The 16,028-nt window shown below is 50.3% G+C and overlaps 1 protein-coding gene across 1 annotated transcript; it reads right to left on the reverse strand.

Moving 5' to 3' along the window:
- Positions 1–385: 385 nt before the first annotated feature.
- Positions 386–15,964, reverse strand: CCT5 (chaperonin containing TCP1 subunit 5). The gene is made up of 11 exons (XM_016164972.2): positions 15,689–15,964; positions 12,815–12,875; positions 9,296–9,460; positions 8,072–8,270; positions 6,227–6,419; positions 5,998–6,147; positions 3,997–4,116; positions 3,215–3,400; positions 2,496–2,633; positions 1,821–2,001; positions 386–733 (listed from the first exon to the last, which is right to left on the reverse strand). Exons 1-11 carry the CDS (start codon positions 15,791–15,793, stop codon positions 606–608), a joined length of 1,626 nt encoding a protein of 541 aa, XP_016020458.2. The 5' UTR covers positions 15,794–15,964; the 3' UTR covers positions 386–605.
- Between the last annotated feature and the right edge of the window lie 64 nt (positions 15,965–16,028).

Here is a 16,028-nt window from a genome sequence, read left to right on the forward strand (position 1 = left end):
CTGGCCGGCACTGAGGGGGGCCCAGGGCCAGGGGGTACAGGGGCCACGTGAAGACTGAACTTTCAGCGCTGGTCTCTTAGCACTGTGATATCATACTATGCTGGAAGAACCTAATACCGCTTGAGACATCCCATAATTCTATGACAAAAACGGACCTGTGGCAGGTCGCTGTAATACAAGGACCCGCCCACTTAGGTGCAATGATGAGACACATTTCATAGGATCAAGCCCACAATCCTCTCAACGTTATAAATCTTTCAGAGCAAACTCATTGTTTAAGCTGTTAAGAGTTCCTGAAGCTTATTTAAAAAAATGAAAAATCGCATGCTTTTCAAAGACAGCATTTCATTACAGTGAACATTCCTTAAAGAGGAGATAACGGTGGTTTCAAGAGATCCCTTTAATATAACGAATACAACAGCTTGTGAGCAGAATCCCTGCAATCACGTCTTTGAACAGGTGAAACTACGGCACCAGAGAACTGTTTGCAGCACAGCACCTACAGCGTCTGGACAAGAACGTAACAATAACTGCAGACGCGTCAGGAGACGGCCGTTTATTTTACCACAGAACTGGACCTCACAACCGCAATTCGGTTTTTCCTTCTATTCTTCAGATTCCCCAGGCTTACGGATGTCATCGATCTTCAGAATCATTCTAACCATTTGCGTTGCAAGAGATATTTGCTGCTTTTTGCCAATCAGGGTCTCTATGACGTGCTGCTGCTTCATATCTGAAAAACACAAACAAACTCGTTATCCTGAAACAGAACGGACGTTTACTATCAGTAAGGGGTTCTGATTCAAGGAATCACAGCACCTCTCAGAAATTACAAATTTGGAAGCCACGAGTCTCATTTATATTTTCAGAAGAATACCACTTCATTACTTTCAAAGACATTTTTAAGGACATTCCAGAATGTGAATCTGGTTATTAGCAGGGAGTGATGGGGGGGAGGGGCGGGCGGGCACATCTCTCTCTAGTCACAAGCTAAAAGGCTAGGTGACTAGACTAGCTAAAAAGTGAAACCTTTTAGTGATACCTCTCTCCATACTGTGTAATTTAGTAAACCTGAAATAAGTGTGATCTGACTGTACCTGAAGTTTAAGATAATTCCAAGAAATGCCTAAAAATGGTAAATTTTAGCACAACGAGGCAACTGAGTTAAACTTAGGTATCTGTCTGACAGAGCTGCTGATGTTACTGACATCTTTGGGCTTTGACCATGAGGAGAACTTTCTACAAGTCTCAGGAAAACACACTGTCCGGTTCTGTGGCGGGACGGACTCCGGAGCCCCGGACATGGCTGGGCAGTCCAGACGCCGCCGGGACCTCCGCTTCCACGAGCTGACGCTGCACCACCTTCCAGCAGGTGCATTCAGTCACGTGGCTCCTGGAGCAGCGGTACCTCGCATTTAGCGAGCACCCCTAATTCATGGGATGCGAGCACAGAACGAGCTGTGAACTAAACATCAGTCTCATCGGGGCTGTTTTATGAGACTCAGAACCCACTGTGACAGACATCTGTGTGAAAGGCGAGATGAGAATTATTTTCTAAACCCTGAGGCTAAACAACGGAAGCCACTTTTGGTGTAAATACCACACTGTGTGCGTAGTTCACTGTTATTAAGATCAGTCTTAGCTGCCAGGACTGGCAGTCGACCCAACTGCTCAGGCAATCGCACCACTGAGAAATTCGGGACCCGAACCTCGGGCGTGCTCGCGCGCCGAGGAAGACGCGGCCACCTCGCGGTGAGCCCTACGTCCACACAGCCCGCGGGGTGCAGGCGCGCAGACCCCAGCTCACGGCGGCTCCTCACCGTTCGTGCCCTTGTGCAAGCAGTCGATCCCGAGGGCGGGGTTCATCTCCTTCACTTGTCTGGCTCGGACCTCGGTCATCGTCTGGATGGGGTTCATGCCGCTGTTCTCAGAAAGGGCCATGGGGATGACCTCCAGGGCGTCGGCGAATGCGCGCATGGCGTACTGCTCCAGGGTCGGGCACTGGGGGGAGCACAGGGCACGGTGAGCTCGGCAAGGGAACCCAGCAGGGACTTGCAAAGTCAGTCACACATCGGGACGCTAACTCAGGCGGCTTCTAAGCACGGTGGTTATTTTTAAGCTACCAGAACATTAAAATCTCACTGTAGAATAAGGTTGGAGAAGGCATGCATGTAAGAAATCTAAAAACAAACTGGCTCATGCTGATTTGTATTACAATACCTGGCTATGAATTTCAAATGACATCGAGTTTAAAGATTTACATAAAATAACTGTCAAGGCTGGAATGACTGGAAAAACTTGACAGATACTGGCTCACACTAAGCTGTGCTCGAGATCACGGGCCTGAGAACTGACTGGACGAACGCCTGCTACACGACGTTCCTGCTGGCCGTCCCCTCTGCAGGGTCTAGCGCGGGGCCCGTCTGCGGCACGCGGCCTTCCACGCTGGGTGGCCCAGCGCGCCCCAGGCCTCCCAGTCTCCGCGTGCCTTTTACCTTATCTGCGGCTTCGCTAACCGCCAAAGCACACGAGATTTCAGCGGCGCCTCCGCCATACACCACGCGGTTGTCACGGATGAGGTTCCGGATGACGCACAAAGCATCGTGAAGCGATCGCTTTGCCTCCTCGATGATCTAAGGAGAACAGTTTTTCCTAAATTAACGCAGTCACCATTTACTCATCTTCGAGCCAAATACCTAGCGTGTCTGGTTTAACCTGAGTGCTTGTTGAAAACATTCCCACCTTCCCCATCAAAACCATCTTGGTCAAAACAAACGGAGAGTGTTCCATAACACACCATCGGACGGCTTCCATGTTTAGTCCACTATTCGCCCTGTCACGTAGCTGGGGCAGGGGGCGAGGGGAGGACAGAGGCAGCCAGTGACTCACTCCAGGACACACAGCCCAGCAAGGGGATCAAACGAAACGAAGCTGACGAAGAACGCCCTCCCCCTGAGCTCCAGTCATCACAAGGCATGGAGAACAGAGGGGCGCCCGCGTCCCCTGCTCTACCCGGGGAACTGAAAAGGCAAAAACACGTGTAGAAACGACAACGGAACGTGGCCCTTGGTGATTCTGTAAGATGTGCCGTCGTTTCTTTGAGAAGGAGAACTTGTTTTCACTCATGGCACACGTGTCTCAATTACATGTAACATGGGAAAAGCCAAAACGCACCAAAATTAGAAAAAAAGTAGGACAAAAACGGAACTCTCACCATCTTATTTCCTCCTCTGATGAAAATGGTTACAGCTCTGGAGTTCTTGCACTGCTCGATGACCAGCATTTTGTCCTTAGTTGTCCCGAACGCGATCTCCTTCACGAGCCCGGCAAAGCCCAGCTTCTCGGCCGTGAGCTCCGAGAACCGCGGCACGATGCGCCCTCCGGTCGCGATGGCTATCAGCTGGGGGCAGGGGCGGGCGGGGGAGCACGATGACGCGGACGCGCTTTCAAGTCGGGACCACCTGCGCTGAGCCTGGCCCACGCGTTCACTAGAAATGCTGCCCACTCGCCCGACGTTTTCAAGTCCAACCCCCAGCGCCTCACTTAATGAACAAGGCTCTGAAGAGCCAGGCGCCTTGGTCTGGCTGTGGTGCTGCCCAGCTGTCGCCCTGCGCACGCCCCCACAGCTCTCAGCTCCCGCCTGTGCCGCTGAACCCGAGCTCTGTGCAGCGAGCCACCCCTCTGCCCGCCGGGCCGCTCACCAGCAAGGTCACGTGCGTCTGGGGACGGACCACGTTCTGGGAGGGCACTTGGCGTCTGGCTGACAAATGAGTAGAACTACCTCAGAGCCAGGGAGAGGCCAAGTGAGACGACACACGGCGAGCACGCCGCAGAACCCCAGAAACGCACACGGCTGTTCTTAAAACAATAAAAAAGACTCCGGCGCGCCCCTCTCCCACCTCCCCGTCTAACCAGCGCTACGGAAGCAGCCCCGACGCACAAATGCGTCGTAAGCGCAACCCGGGTTCAGGGGCCTCGTCACGCGGAGCTTCCTACCTCGATCTCAGGCCCTCCGACCCAACGAACCGCAGGCAAGTCGTTCTGAAGCAGCAAATGGTTCGCCTCATCATCGAAGCCCCACTGACAAATAGCCAGGTTAGCACCAGTTTCTTTAATCTGGGGGGGAAAAATGCCACAATCATGTTCATGAAAAGTAAGTAAGTATTCTTTGTGCTAACGTTGAAGCAAGATGCGTAGTTGGGTTAACGGGGGATTCGTGAAACTAAAGCAATAAAGCGGACAAGGAAACACGCGGCCGTAGACCTCCCGCCACGTTCCAACGGACGGACACGTGGCGACGGGAACACCTCACTGTGAAGCTGCGCTTTAAAGACCGGCGAGCCGCCCTGACCTGGTGAGCCGAAGCACGGCGAGCGTCCCCGAAGCCCAGCAGCCCGCCGGCCTCCTGGGAACCGAGGGGGACGGCGCTGCCCTGCCAGACGCCCGCGACGCAGTTTCTGTCATCCAGGCGGGCGTTTTAACCACTGTCTCGTGATCCACGTTTCTCTGCAATTTGTTTTTTCCCTTGAGTGGACTGTCCCCTGTGGACCCACAGACCAGCGGAGGCGGTCCTGCTCCTCACAGGGGCACCCTTCGCCCCTTACAATGGCTGACTTGTCCCAAGGCAGGAGCAGTGGTCAGAACCGAATGTCCACGCCTCCGTCTTGGTGACCACCTGTGATAACTGTGCCAGGACCCACAGCCACTTGTCCTCACCTGAGCCCCTCAGGTCAACCGCGACACCTGGCTCTCTAGCTCTCCACCTGTCCCCGGCTCCCTGGAACTCAGTCCGCGGGCGAGACGACTCCTCGCAGTGTCTCCGTTACACGCTCGCGGTGACCACACCTGGCTGTCCGCTGGACTCCTGCTCAAATGCTACTTTTTCTCCCACGCGCCTTTCTCTCCTCACACCACCTGCAACGTTCCCTGCTGGGTCCCCCCTCTCATTCCTTCAAACGTTGGGAACCAGACCACCGCTGTGCCCAGCAACCCCCACGTCTGGCAGCAGAACCACCTGCTGCCTCGGCCTCCGTTCCCATCGCTCTTCCTCTAGGGCACCTGGGCCAGCACTCCCGGGGCCGCCCAGCATGCTCCATCCCTCAGCCCAACTGCCCCGCACCTGTCCCGGCCCGTCTCAGGGCCTCTGGACACGCCGCCCGGCCCGCCTGGCAAGCTCCTCACTGGATGTGCTTAGCTCTCTGCCCACGCTAACTCCTCAGAGGGCCCGTCCTCGTCTCCCCTCGGCCTGCACCTCAAAAGCGAGAGCTCTGCTTTGTCCACTGCTGCACTGCAGGGTCCATGTCTGGGCCTGATACAAAGCGGGCGGAGAACCGCATCACGCAGGAGCAAGCGGACTCAGCGACTCCCCCGGCAACAGTGAACTCGCCGCCAGGCTGCCGGCCGTGGACGTGACGTGCCGCCCGCGTTCACGGGCCCCAACGGCTCTGGTGCTTCGAGTTCCCAGGGAGGGTCCTGAGGGGGACCGCCGCAGCGGACGCACGCACCGTGGGGGCGGCCGGGTGCAGGAGGGAAGGCGTTCGCGAAGCGGTCCCCGGCCTGGCACGAGCGAAGACTGCCCCGTGTGGGATCACCACGAGGGTGCCCGGGAACTCCTTTGTGTGAGGGGGACGCTGAGAGGTCTCGAGTACGTGGTGAGCCCTGTTAATATTGTCCAACCCTGCATCCCGCTGGCTTAGACGTGGCCAGGGGGGCAAGTTCTGTAACACCAAAGGCGCAGCTAGAGGTAGCAGAGCCCACGCCCGCAGGTCCCCAAACACACTTTAAGATAAAAATCACAGTTCCCCACCCCCCTTAGGCGTTTCCGTGCAATGTGATTTATTCTCACTGTGAACGCTTAGCACTTCTGTACCGCGAAAGAGAAGAAAGCCAGTCTGTACTGTTGCTATGATACCTGCAGCCGCGTGAAGTGTCCCGGCAGCACGGCCGCCCCCACCTCCCTGGGAGGGCAGCGGCGCTGAGGGCGGCGGGAGGACCCACCTGCTGGATCATCTCCTCGAACTTCTCCTTCTCGTACTTCTGAAGGGCTTTATAGTCTTCCACTGAGGTCACATCCAGCTTATGCTTCGTCTTTGGTTTTGGTGGCTCAAATGGACATGTGAGAATCGCGATCTTAGCATCTTTTACTTCCTGGGGGAAAAAACAGAAACGTGTGAATGGAGGCCTCGAGGGTTCAGAAGATCTGAAGCCGTGCAAGGCAACCACTTACTTTTGGCATCTGTGGGTGACTGAAATCCTTGTCCACGATCACGCCCTTGATGAGTTTAGTGTCCTCCAACCTCCCGCCCACTTTGCCTTCTACTTTGATGAGCTCGAAGTCGACGTCTCTGCGCTGCATGTCGGCCACGGTGAGGACGGCGTCCACGGCAATCTCCGCCATCTGCCGGTGACAGCTGTTCACCCTGATCAAAACACAACCGCCGACTGCTCACATTCTTTTAAGGATCACCGCGACCAGAGCAGAACACATATGTGACGGGGTGACTCAAGACATTTCCTGGAACTCCTGACGTTCAGAGTCCCTAGAGAGGACCGCCACCACACTGCACTCTCGGGTCTGGGCCGACCCGTGGACGGCCACCCAGAACCTTGGATGGAGAAAAAACTCACATCTTTTTTTCACTAATTCTAACAGAAATTTCCTATTTCTTTCCATAAGAAGGTATACAAGAGACCACTCAAGTATGGCAAGAACAAAGATTTTTTCCAAGACCTTGCTACTTTTAAAGAACATTATTATTTAAAAAATTGAGAATAGAATGAAGTTAGAAAATCACCCAGGAAAAGCCAATCTCGTCTAAATGAGGTGCAGCACCTACTGAGAAGGGAAAGGACTTGATGTGGCACCCAGTTTTGCAGAAATTCCCACGACGACGTGAGTTAAAGATGAGGATGTTATCATTTTGAAAGCTTTGAAACATCTGTATAGACTGCTCCATAAATTTACTTTTGATTCCAGAAAAATGACAAGGGGAATCCAGTACTTGAAATAGTGCCTGAAATTTTACATCACCTAGAAAAGATAACCTTGAAACCAACAATGCTCTTAGTGTCCTAAGTAGGTGATTTACAGCATTTTGCTTCATGCTGAATAATTTAGACATTATCAAACCCATTTAATCCTTCTCTGTAGTAAAGACCCATCCATACTTAGGTTTAGGTTTTATAAAGACTTGCAGATATAGCAGAGTCGACTAACAAGGCAATTTTAAACTTTGTGCATTTCGCATAAGGGTGATGCCCTGCAACGCCCTCGCCCAGGAACTGGTGTCCGCTCTTGCACTGTGCTACAGTGGATGTGTCCCCCGGGGGCAGAGCAACAGAGACGGTTCTGTTGCAGTTCCCCTGACCTCTCTTATGTTGAGACAAGCCTTCCTTTTGTTAAAACACACAAAAATTTAAAACTTTCTCCGTTACCTATTTTTTTAAAATAGTGTATAATAAAGTACTATATATTTAAATTCTGTGCTACGTTATAAGAAGAATCCTTAAATCTTTAATTCTTCAAAATAAACTGAGGCTGCTCTGAGTCGCCAGGGGCAAGAACTGTCTTGCATCCCCAAGATTTGGCAGCAGGCCTGGTAAATAAGATGTGCTATGTAAATGCTGAAAACATCTAATGATATGTCAATTTCAAAACCCCTCCTTAATTTCTGGACCAGTAACTTGCTTGTTGAATGAAAATTGGAACCCCCACTAAAGTGGAACCCTAGCAAAGAATGATTAAAAAGTGTTATGAAAATCAACAAATTCTCTAAGTAAGACTTTTTAGCTGATCTGTAACAAATCACATCTTGCTAAATTAAAGAACTATGTATTTTACAGGTATTGTTGAGATTTAAGCATTCAGCTTTCAAATGAAACAGAGTGCACATGTCTACACCTACATAAAAAAACAAAGCAAAACCAGAACAGCAGCAGAAAGAGAAAGAAAGTCATCAAATCAACACGAAGCCACTGAGGTCATTTCCTGTTTGTTGCCTTCAGGAAGAACAAGCAAACACACTTTGCTGCCGCTACGAACACGAGCTATGACGCTGTAGTGAAAACGTACACTTTGGAGCCCAGTGTGGTTTTCGCAGTCTGAATCAGGGGCTCGGTGTCCTGCGTGTCAACGAGGACAACGTCGCTGATCTTGTCCAGGTGCTCGACAGCGATGCGGGCGGCCTGCTCGTAGCCGTCGGCTATCCTGATGGGGTGAATGCCGCGGTCCAGGAGCTGCTCGGCTTCCTCCAGCAAGGCGCCAGCCAGCACTGCAGACAGACAGCACAACCAGCTCAGGGAGACGCCAGGCCCGCGTCACCCACACAGGTCAGACGCTGCGCCCAACGAGCGAAGGTTTTGGCATCGAGCGGGGCGCATCTCGGGGGCGGAGGCCACGTGACCTGTTTTTAGACCAGGAGCCTCCTGTTTTGGTTCTAACAGGTCTTCTGTTATAGAAGGATGTTGAACCTCAGTGATTGTAAAGAATGCACTAAAGATATGACATAAAACCATTTTTATATCTTATGTCTCCTGGGCTAAAATTTTCTATTTTGTGAAATTCACGCTGGTGATAAAATTGCATTATTTATCCTCCCAGCCTCCCACCAACCTTCCCTCTCGCCTCGCCTTAGCACGCCCAGAGAACAGCACTTGGCACCCAATAAAGACTTTTTGCATACATGAATTCCAGTCTCGTCTGCAGAAAATAACAGTAAAGCTATTCATCGCTTCGATCTTCCCCAAGTTTTAAACATTTCAAAACTTCAGAACGAAATGCAAGAACAGTAAAATGAAAATCATTTACTTGTCAGCACCCTCCTTTCCTGTTCAGCTATTCGAGAATTCTTGCGGAAACCATGGCATGTCGCCCCTACTTGGGCACACAGCTCCTAAGAACAAGGGCATCGCTGACGTCAGCGACGTACCTGTCACTCAGGAAACTTAACACTGACGAAAGACTACGCTTTGTGACTCATGATTCACAAATTCCCTCAACTGTCCTGAACATCCCTAACAGCTTACAAAAAATCTGGCATTCGATCAAGTTTTGCTCATTGAAAAAGTCATCATTTTTCTTCAGCATTTTTAATCTAACCCCTGCCCCCCTCCTGTTCCTTCATGACATAATTTTGAAGGGTCTGGGCCATCTGTCTTGTAGTGTGTCCTTCAACTTGGATTTGTCCAACTGTCTCCTTGTAATTTGATTCAAGGTAAACGCTCTCAGCAGGTGTGTCAAGTCTGTGATTTCAAAGAACATATCTTAGACGAGAAAGAGTGTTTTGCCTCTTCTTACCAACCACTCCTGTGGTTCCATCTCCAATTTCATCATCCTGTGATTTGGACAGTTCAACCATCAGCTTGGCAATCTGATGATCAACATCCATCATGCTCAAAATGGTGGCACCATCATTAGTTACAGTCACATCGCCATCCTTATCCACCATCATTTTATCAAGCCCTAAAAAGACAGCAATGCTTAGTTTAGAATGGCTTTGAAGAAGAACAGTAGCAGTCTATACTAAAATCTATAAAGTTAGAACTCTTGACCCAGTTCCTTGTCATAAATATTCAATACATGAAAAGAAACGACTGCAAGAAGACATTTTCAGGCTGGCTAATACAAAATGAGACATTGGAAACAAATCTAAAACGGTGAGAACCAGAGAAATGGCAGAAAAATTATGGAGCATCATGACAGCTCTGCCTGGGAATCCCACGGGGGTGCTTCCGAATCGTGGGCACGTGGTGATGCAGCACCAGGGACCCACACACTGCGTGCGTGGCATTTCTCATTCTTTAAAGAAACATCGTTCGTTTTATCTTGAAAACTCTATGGTGAGACTTTCCAAAATGAAATATGAGATAGTGCTGAAAAATGAGACTCCAAGATTGAAAAGTACTCAATTACTGGGGAAAAGCAGAGAACAAATACGAATAGCACTGTTGCTAATGACACGACCGGACCAAAACTACCAGAAAATTACGACGCCGCACAACACGTACAACTGGAACACAGGACGTCAGCAGCATGAACCGAGGCTAACTGGAAGCTGCAAAGCAAGAAACGGAACATCTCAACACTAAAGCGGGCGGGAACGGGGCACTTCCAGCAGTGCTGTGCTCTGGAAATGACGAGCTCAGCAGACACGGAGCGGCTTTAACACTGAAGCAGGATGTGGCACAGGCAGTCAGAGCTACAATGCAAGGTCTGACCGAAGAGCGTCAATCAGATTTCTACGGAAACCTGTGGACGCGACCATCCTTCAAATCTATAATCCAACTACAGACTAAAGAAGATGAAATTGAAAGCTTTTATGTAAGTATCCAAGAAGAAACTGATCATATACCATAACGAGGCATGCTGATAATTATAGGTGATTGGAACACAAGAGCAGAAATAAGGCAGAACCAAATATTGTCAGAAAATTCAGACCAGGGGTCAAAAATGAAGCAGAAGATAGGCTAGTAGTTTTCTGCTAGGTCCACAACTTGTCCATTTCAAGCACATGCTTCAAGCAACTGAACAGGCGACTATCCACAGGGACATTACCAGATGGTCAACAGAGAAATCACAGACTACGTACTTGGAAGCAAGAAACGAGGCTGCATTCTCTCTGCCAAAACAAGATCAGGAGCAGACAGCAAACACTAAAGCTGAAGAACAGCATTAAAAGAACTGCCAAAATGATGGAAATAACATTTCTGATGCATTTAAAAGTCCACATGAAAACAGATCTGTACTGCTGAACTCAACTAAGAACCAGAACTGTGGACCGAAACTAGAACATTATTAGGGAACAATGTGGAAAAACAATGCTGAAATAAAAAAGGAAAGAAAACCTGAGACGAGTGACAGAAAAAACACTGGAAACTGTTAGAGATGGAAGACAGGCAAAAGGTGACAGAAGCAGGGTTAGATTTCTCAACGTGGGTTTCGATGATAATAATGATAGAGAACTGTTACAACAGTCAACGTAGGATGATAGAAAACAAAGAAGAAAAGCGAGTGATCTCCATCAGAAGATTCAAGAAAGAATCGGGAAATTTAAACCTGGATAAGGAATGACTAGCCAACAAAGAAGCACATTATCTAACCAGAATAAAAAAAAGTGCAAGCAGTATACTGAAACCCTATGCAGAAGAGAAAAAGATGACGGATACCCCGACAATGACTCCTACGAGGAAGAGCCTGTAATTCTAGAAAAGATAGTGAAAGCTGCCCTGAAAGTGTTGGGAAGAAAGAAATCCCCAAGGGTAGATGGGTTACCGACAGAATTACTTCAAGCCAGAGGCTGAATCTGTCACCATCCTAACAAGAACACGCCAACAAGGATGGAAAACAATGACCTACAGACCGGAAACGTTCGGACCACTGCCCGGATTTCCCACGCAAGCCACGTGATGCTCAAGGTGATGCAGCCAAGGCTTCTGCCTCATACAGAGCAAGAGATGCAGGACGTTCAGGCTGGATTCAGAAAAGAGACGCACTCAGACCTAACTGCGAGCATCCTCTGGATACTGGAGCGCTCTAAAGAGTTTGAGAAGGTTTGCCTGTTTTACAGACTACTGTAAAGCCTTTGCATGGATCAAGAAAAGCCATGGTTGCTCTGAAAAGTACTGAGTGCGCCTCAGTACCCGACTGTCCCAACACGTGACCTGTGTTGTGGACAGGAAGTCGCTGTCAGGACAGACTGTGGACAGAATGGTTTCCTGTGGGAAAAGGCGTCAGACCAGAGTGCATTCTCTCTCTCTCTGTTTAATCTGTGTGCAGAACGTATCATTTGTAACACTGGGCCAGACTCAGGGAGAAGCCGTGAAAACTGGTGAATAACTTAGGATGTGCAGATGGCACCATGCTACTGGCAGAAAGTGGCTCTGAAATGACTTCCGATGAAAGCGAAAGGAGGACGTGGCAAAGCGGGACGGCAGGTGACATCCAGGCAAAATCATGGCTGGAGAAGAAACACACGGCTTTACCATCGACAAGGAAGACACGGAAATGGTCGAAGGTCTGACCTACCTTGGTTCAGCCAACAATTCGAATGGAGGCCGCGGCCAAGAAATCAAAAGCGGGCTGAGCCTCGGAGGGGCAGCGATGGAAGATTAGGAAAGCTCAAGAGCAAACGTGTCGCGAGAGCCCGAGGCCGAGACTACCCACACCCTTAGGTCCCCAGTTACCGTGGACAGATGTGGAAGCTGGGCAGGGAAGAAGGCTGACAGGGAAAAATGGAATCATTTGAAATACGGCGTTGGGGGAGAGCTGTGTGGATCCCCCGGTCTGCCAATAAGGTAGCAAGTGGGTCATGGAGCAAGTTAAGCCTGAGACCTTCACTGGAGGCAAAAATGACCAAACTGCAGCTGTCCTCCTTCAGGCTCATCGCGAGAGGGCAGGGTCTTTGGAAAAGACAAGAATGCTGGGAAAACGAGAGAGCAGGAGAGGAGGACCAGATGTGAGGCGGATCGACTCCATGAGAGAAGCCGCACACGTGATTCTGCAGGAGCCGAGCAGGGCTGGTGGGGCCAGGACTCCGTGGACGTCACTCATTAGAGGGTTCACCAGGAGTTGGAGCCAACTCAATGGCATATAACATATACGTGATTTGGAAAATGCTAATGTTAAATGAAAAAAATATGACCTAAAATTATATAACTGTCAGGACTACAACCGTGTTTAGAACCTGGAACACACCAAAAGTCTGGCTGCATTAGTGGGGCAGGATGACCCCCCATTTCTCAACTTTCTGTAAAGAGGTTGTAGTGACTAGCTTAGGAATTAAAACTTGTTACAACACTCACAACGTTAGTCTCTTACCATTTGGTCCAAGCGATGTTCTCATCGTATTTGCTACAGCCTTTGCTGCCATTATATGAGACTAAATGAGACAGAAAAAGCAAATATTCAGGTTACATGTCATTTTAATAGTTCAGAGCATACTGCTGATATAGAAATCACCTGTGACACGGATTCCATCCTCCAGAAGGGACTGCATTTAAGAGGCGGCAGACAGGTCCATATCTAAGTGTGGTAACACTAATACAACCAATTCTTAGGAAAGAGGCAGAACCGAGTACTTTGTGTTTGCTCATTTAATCCCGAACGCATTTACAAGGCCGACTCTCCTACTGGCCCGTCTGTACAGTCTGACCCGACAGGTCCTGCAAGACCACTGTGCGACGCCAGCTCCACATGCAGAGTCCAGCTGGAAACACGCCCCTGGAACCACTGCACGGTGGTTTACCGCAGAAATACTCCGCTTTTCCATGGAGTCCAACATTCCAGGTAACGGAAGCTTGAAAGAGCCTATTTTTTTCCACCCACACTCAGGCCTATCTTCCCCCAAATGTGCCTTGTTGCCTTACTTTCTACACTCGCCATCACAACCTAACCCAGATCCACAGCACCCTAGAGAAACCCAGGGTTTCTTATCTCACCTCCGAGCCTTCAGATCTCTCTTGCATCCAGCTAAGCCATTGATTTTTCTCAAATGTGTCACTTACCAGTCCTCAAACCTTAAACAACCCCCCAGGGCCTCAATGTGCAAGTCTATCAGCTTCAGCTTCCCTTCAAAGCCCTCCACGACCTGAGACTCAGTGCCCTCCCACTGAGGCTGGGCTATGCCTGCCCCTGAACACGTCTGCTCACCCCTCAACTGCAGACAGGAGGGCCTCTCTCCGCCCATCAAAAACCTTAACTCTCAAAGCAGTTCAAATGCATTATGTTCTGTAGGGCCTTCCCTGGTCACTCTGTCTGGCAGGTAATAAGGCACAAAGTTCAACAGATCTGTGAAAAGGCTGCAATCCTTAAAATACATTTTGACCGGTATGTCTGTACAATGGAATTTTTAAAGGATAACTATCACAGGGAAGTGGTTCCTAAGGCAGGGGCGAATGTTTCCCCAGGAGTCACTTGGCAATGCCTGGAGACACTCTTGGTTGTTGAAACCAGGCAGGGGGCTATAACTGGCAGTGGGTGGAGGCCAGGGATGCTGCTCCATGTCCTAGATTGGACAGCTCCCCCTCCCCGAAGAATCTGGCCCCAAATGCTAACAGTGCCAAGGCTGAGAACCCGGGTCCAGACCACTGGCTTTGGAGTCAGACAGGTGGGCTTCAATCATGGCCCTGTTTTTCACGAGCTCTGTGACCTTTCACTTAATCACTCTCGGCCAGGTTTCCAATTCCGTATAATTAACACCTGACTCAGAGTGTGATGACTACGTGAAGCAATGCAGAGTTAACACAGTGGTCGATGCAAAATTACCTGTAGCTTCTACTGTACTGTTATACTGGGTATGTGTGAAATGTCACTATCCCTGCTGGTCCCTTTAAGTGAGAAATGGAACTGCACACACAATACTAGTGGCCTGAGTACCTCCCGCAGATCAAATACTGCGGCATTCGTTACCCCATTTCATTCTCATTTTCTCGGCCTGTATTTCCCCGAGAAAGGAGCTTCAGAGAGGTGCCAGGTCAAACAAACAGTCCGTGCAAGAACTAGACTGTTTAAGTAAAACCCCAAGACACTTAGTGAACAGGGACACCTCAGCCCGGTGACGAAGTCTGTGTGTTAACGCCGTGGATCTATTTCAGTTTATAACAAACTCTAAAGTGGCCAGTGTCCTCTCTCAGCTTCCCTCCCTCGGCCCTTTGAGCTAACGTCCGTGTTCGAGTCCTGTCCTTACCTGGTCTCCCGCAGTGGTGAGTTAACTCTGCTGGTCTTCATTCCCTTCTGCTCATCCCAAGCCCTACTTTCTAAAGTACGGTCCCGCTTATGTCGTGACTCTGCTCAAAACCCCCTCAATGGCTCCACTCCTTCCCAGAGGATGTCTTGAGTGTGGGGCATTCGAGGACTTCTATTCTTGGAAGCTGGTGTAATCTAAGACCCTGCTCCATTAAAAGGGGTCTGCATTCTCACCCGACAATGTGCCATGCCATTTCCTGCCCAGATCTTTGCTTTTACTGTTTCCTCGTCCTAGAGAGCCAGCTAGCGCTCTCCCCTCCAGAACATGACTCCATTCCTGATCAAAAGCCAGTCCCAGTCAAAGGACACCCTCCAACTGTTATCTGCATCCCCTCCAATAACTGACTGGTGATTCTGGTCACACACTGCCTTGTATTTGGGTTACTGCTGTCCTATTTCTCACTGTTACGGTAGTATTTTCTTCCCTAAGAGTCTACGTTTAAAATTTTTACGACGCTGCAGCATCCAGGAAAACGCCCTCCATAAAAGATACTCGAAAATGCAATACCTTGTATTTGACTAAGCTTTTAGGGGGGTGACAAAACGAACCAACGGTCTTCTAAGGCTGTCGCATGTACACTGAATGAAGATTAAGGAGTAGAGTCTTTAACGTCCGGGCAACCTGAGAATACTTTCTCTGCCTCTTACCGGCGAAAACGCACTGGGCAGACAGTAAGACTACTAGGCTGGAGGAACGAACCAAGCTGTGAGATAAAACTGCCCCACCAACCCTGAAGGGCTCGCGGCTCCCCCTAACCCCCACGCTGGGTCTGAGGGCTCGTACGCTGGCCTCCCCCAAGCTCGGGAGCGGGTCTGCACCCCCGAGGCGCTCCCCCCGCCTTTCCCGGGAGCACATGGCAGAACCGCGCCTAGGCTTGCGCAGGCGCAGAGCCGCTGCGTCCGGCCGCTTCCCCTCGTTCCATCGCCAGCGCGTCCCAGTCCCGTTACCTTGAGGGCTTCGAGTCCCATAAGACGGGACTTACGGTCCTGATCCTTGATGATGAGGAAAGGCCGCCCATACTCATCGAAGGCGAGAGTCCCCACGGACGCCATGGCGAAGGAGCAGGGCTCACTGTCCCGCAGCCGGCAGAGACCACTCCGGAACCGAGGGCGCACCTTCCGCTCGCGGGAGGGCTCAACGGCCCGCGCGTGCGCAGTCCAAGCCGCGTGAGACTTATTTTGCGCCTGAGACTAGTTTAACGCCAGACAGTACCTTCTGGAATCAGCGGCCTTCGGAAACTTCTACCATCCAGGAAGCTGTGGGAGGGGGAGGGAAGTTTGAAGTCAC

The sequence above is a fragment of the Rousettus aegyptiacus genome, unplaced genomic scaffold (genome assembly GCF_014176215.1).
Source record: "Rousettus aegyptiacus isolate mRouAeg1 unplaced genomic scaffold, mRouAeg1.p scaffold_m13_p_8, whole genome shotgun sequence".
Taxonomy (NCBI): Eukaryota; Metazoa; Chordata; class Mammalia; order Chiroptera; family Pteropodidae; genus Rousettus; species Rousettus aegyptiacus.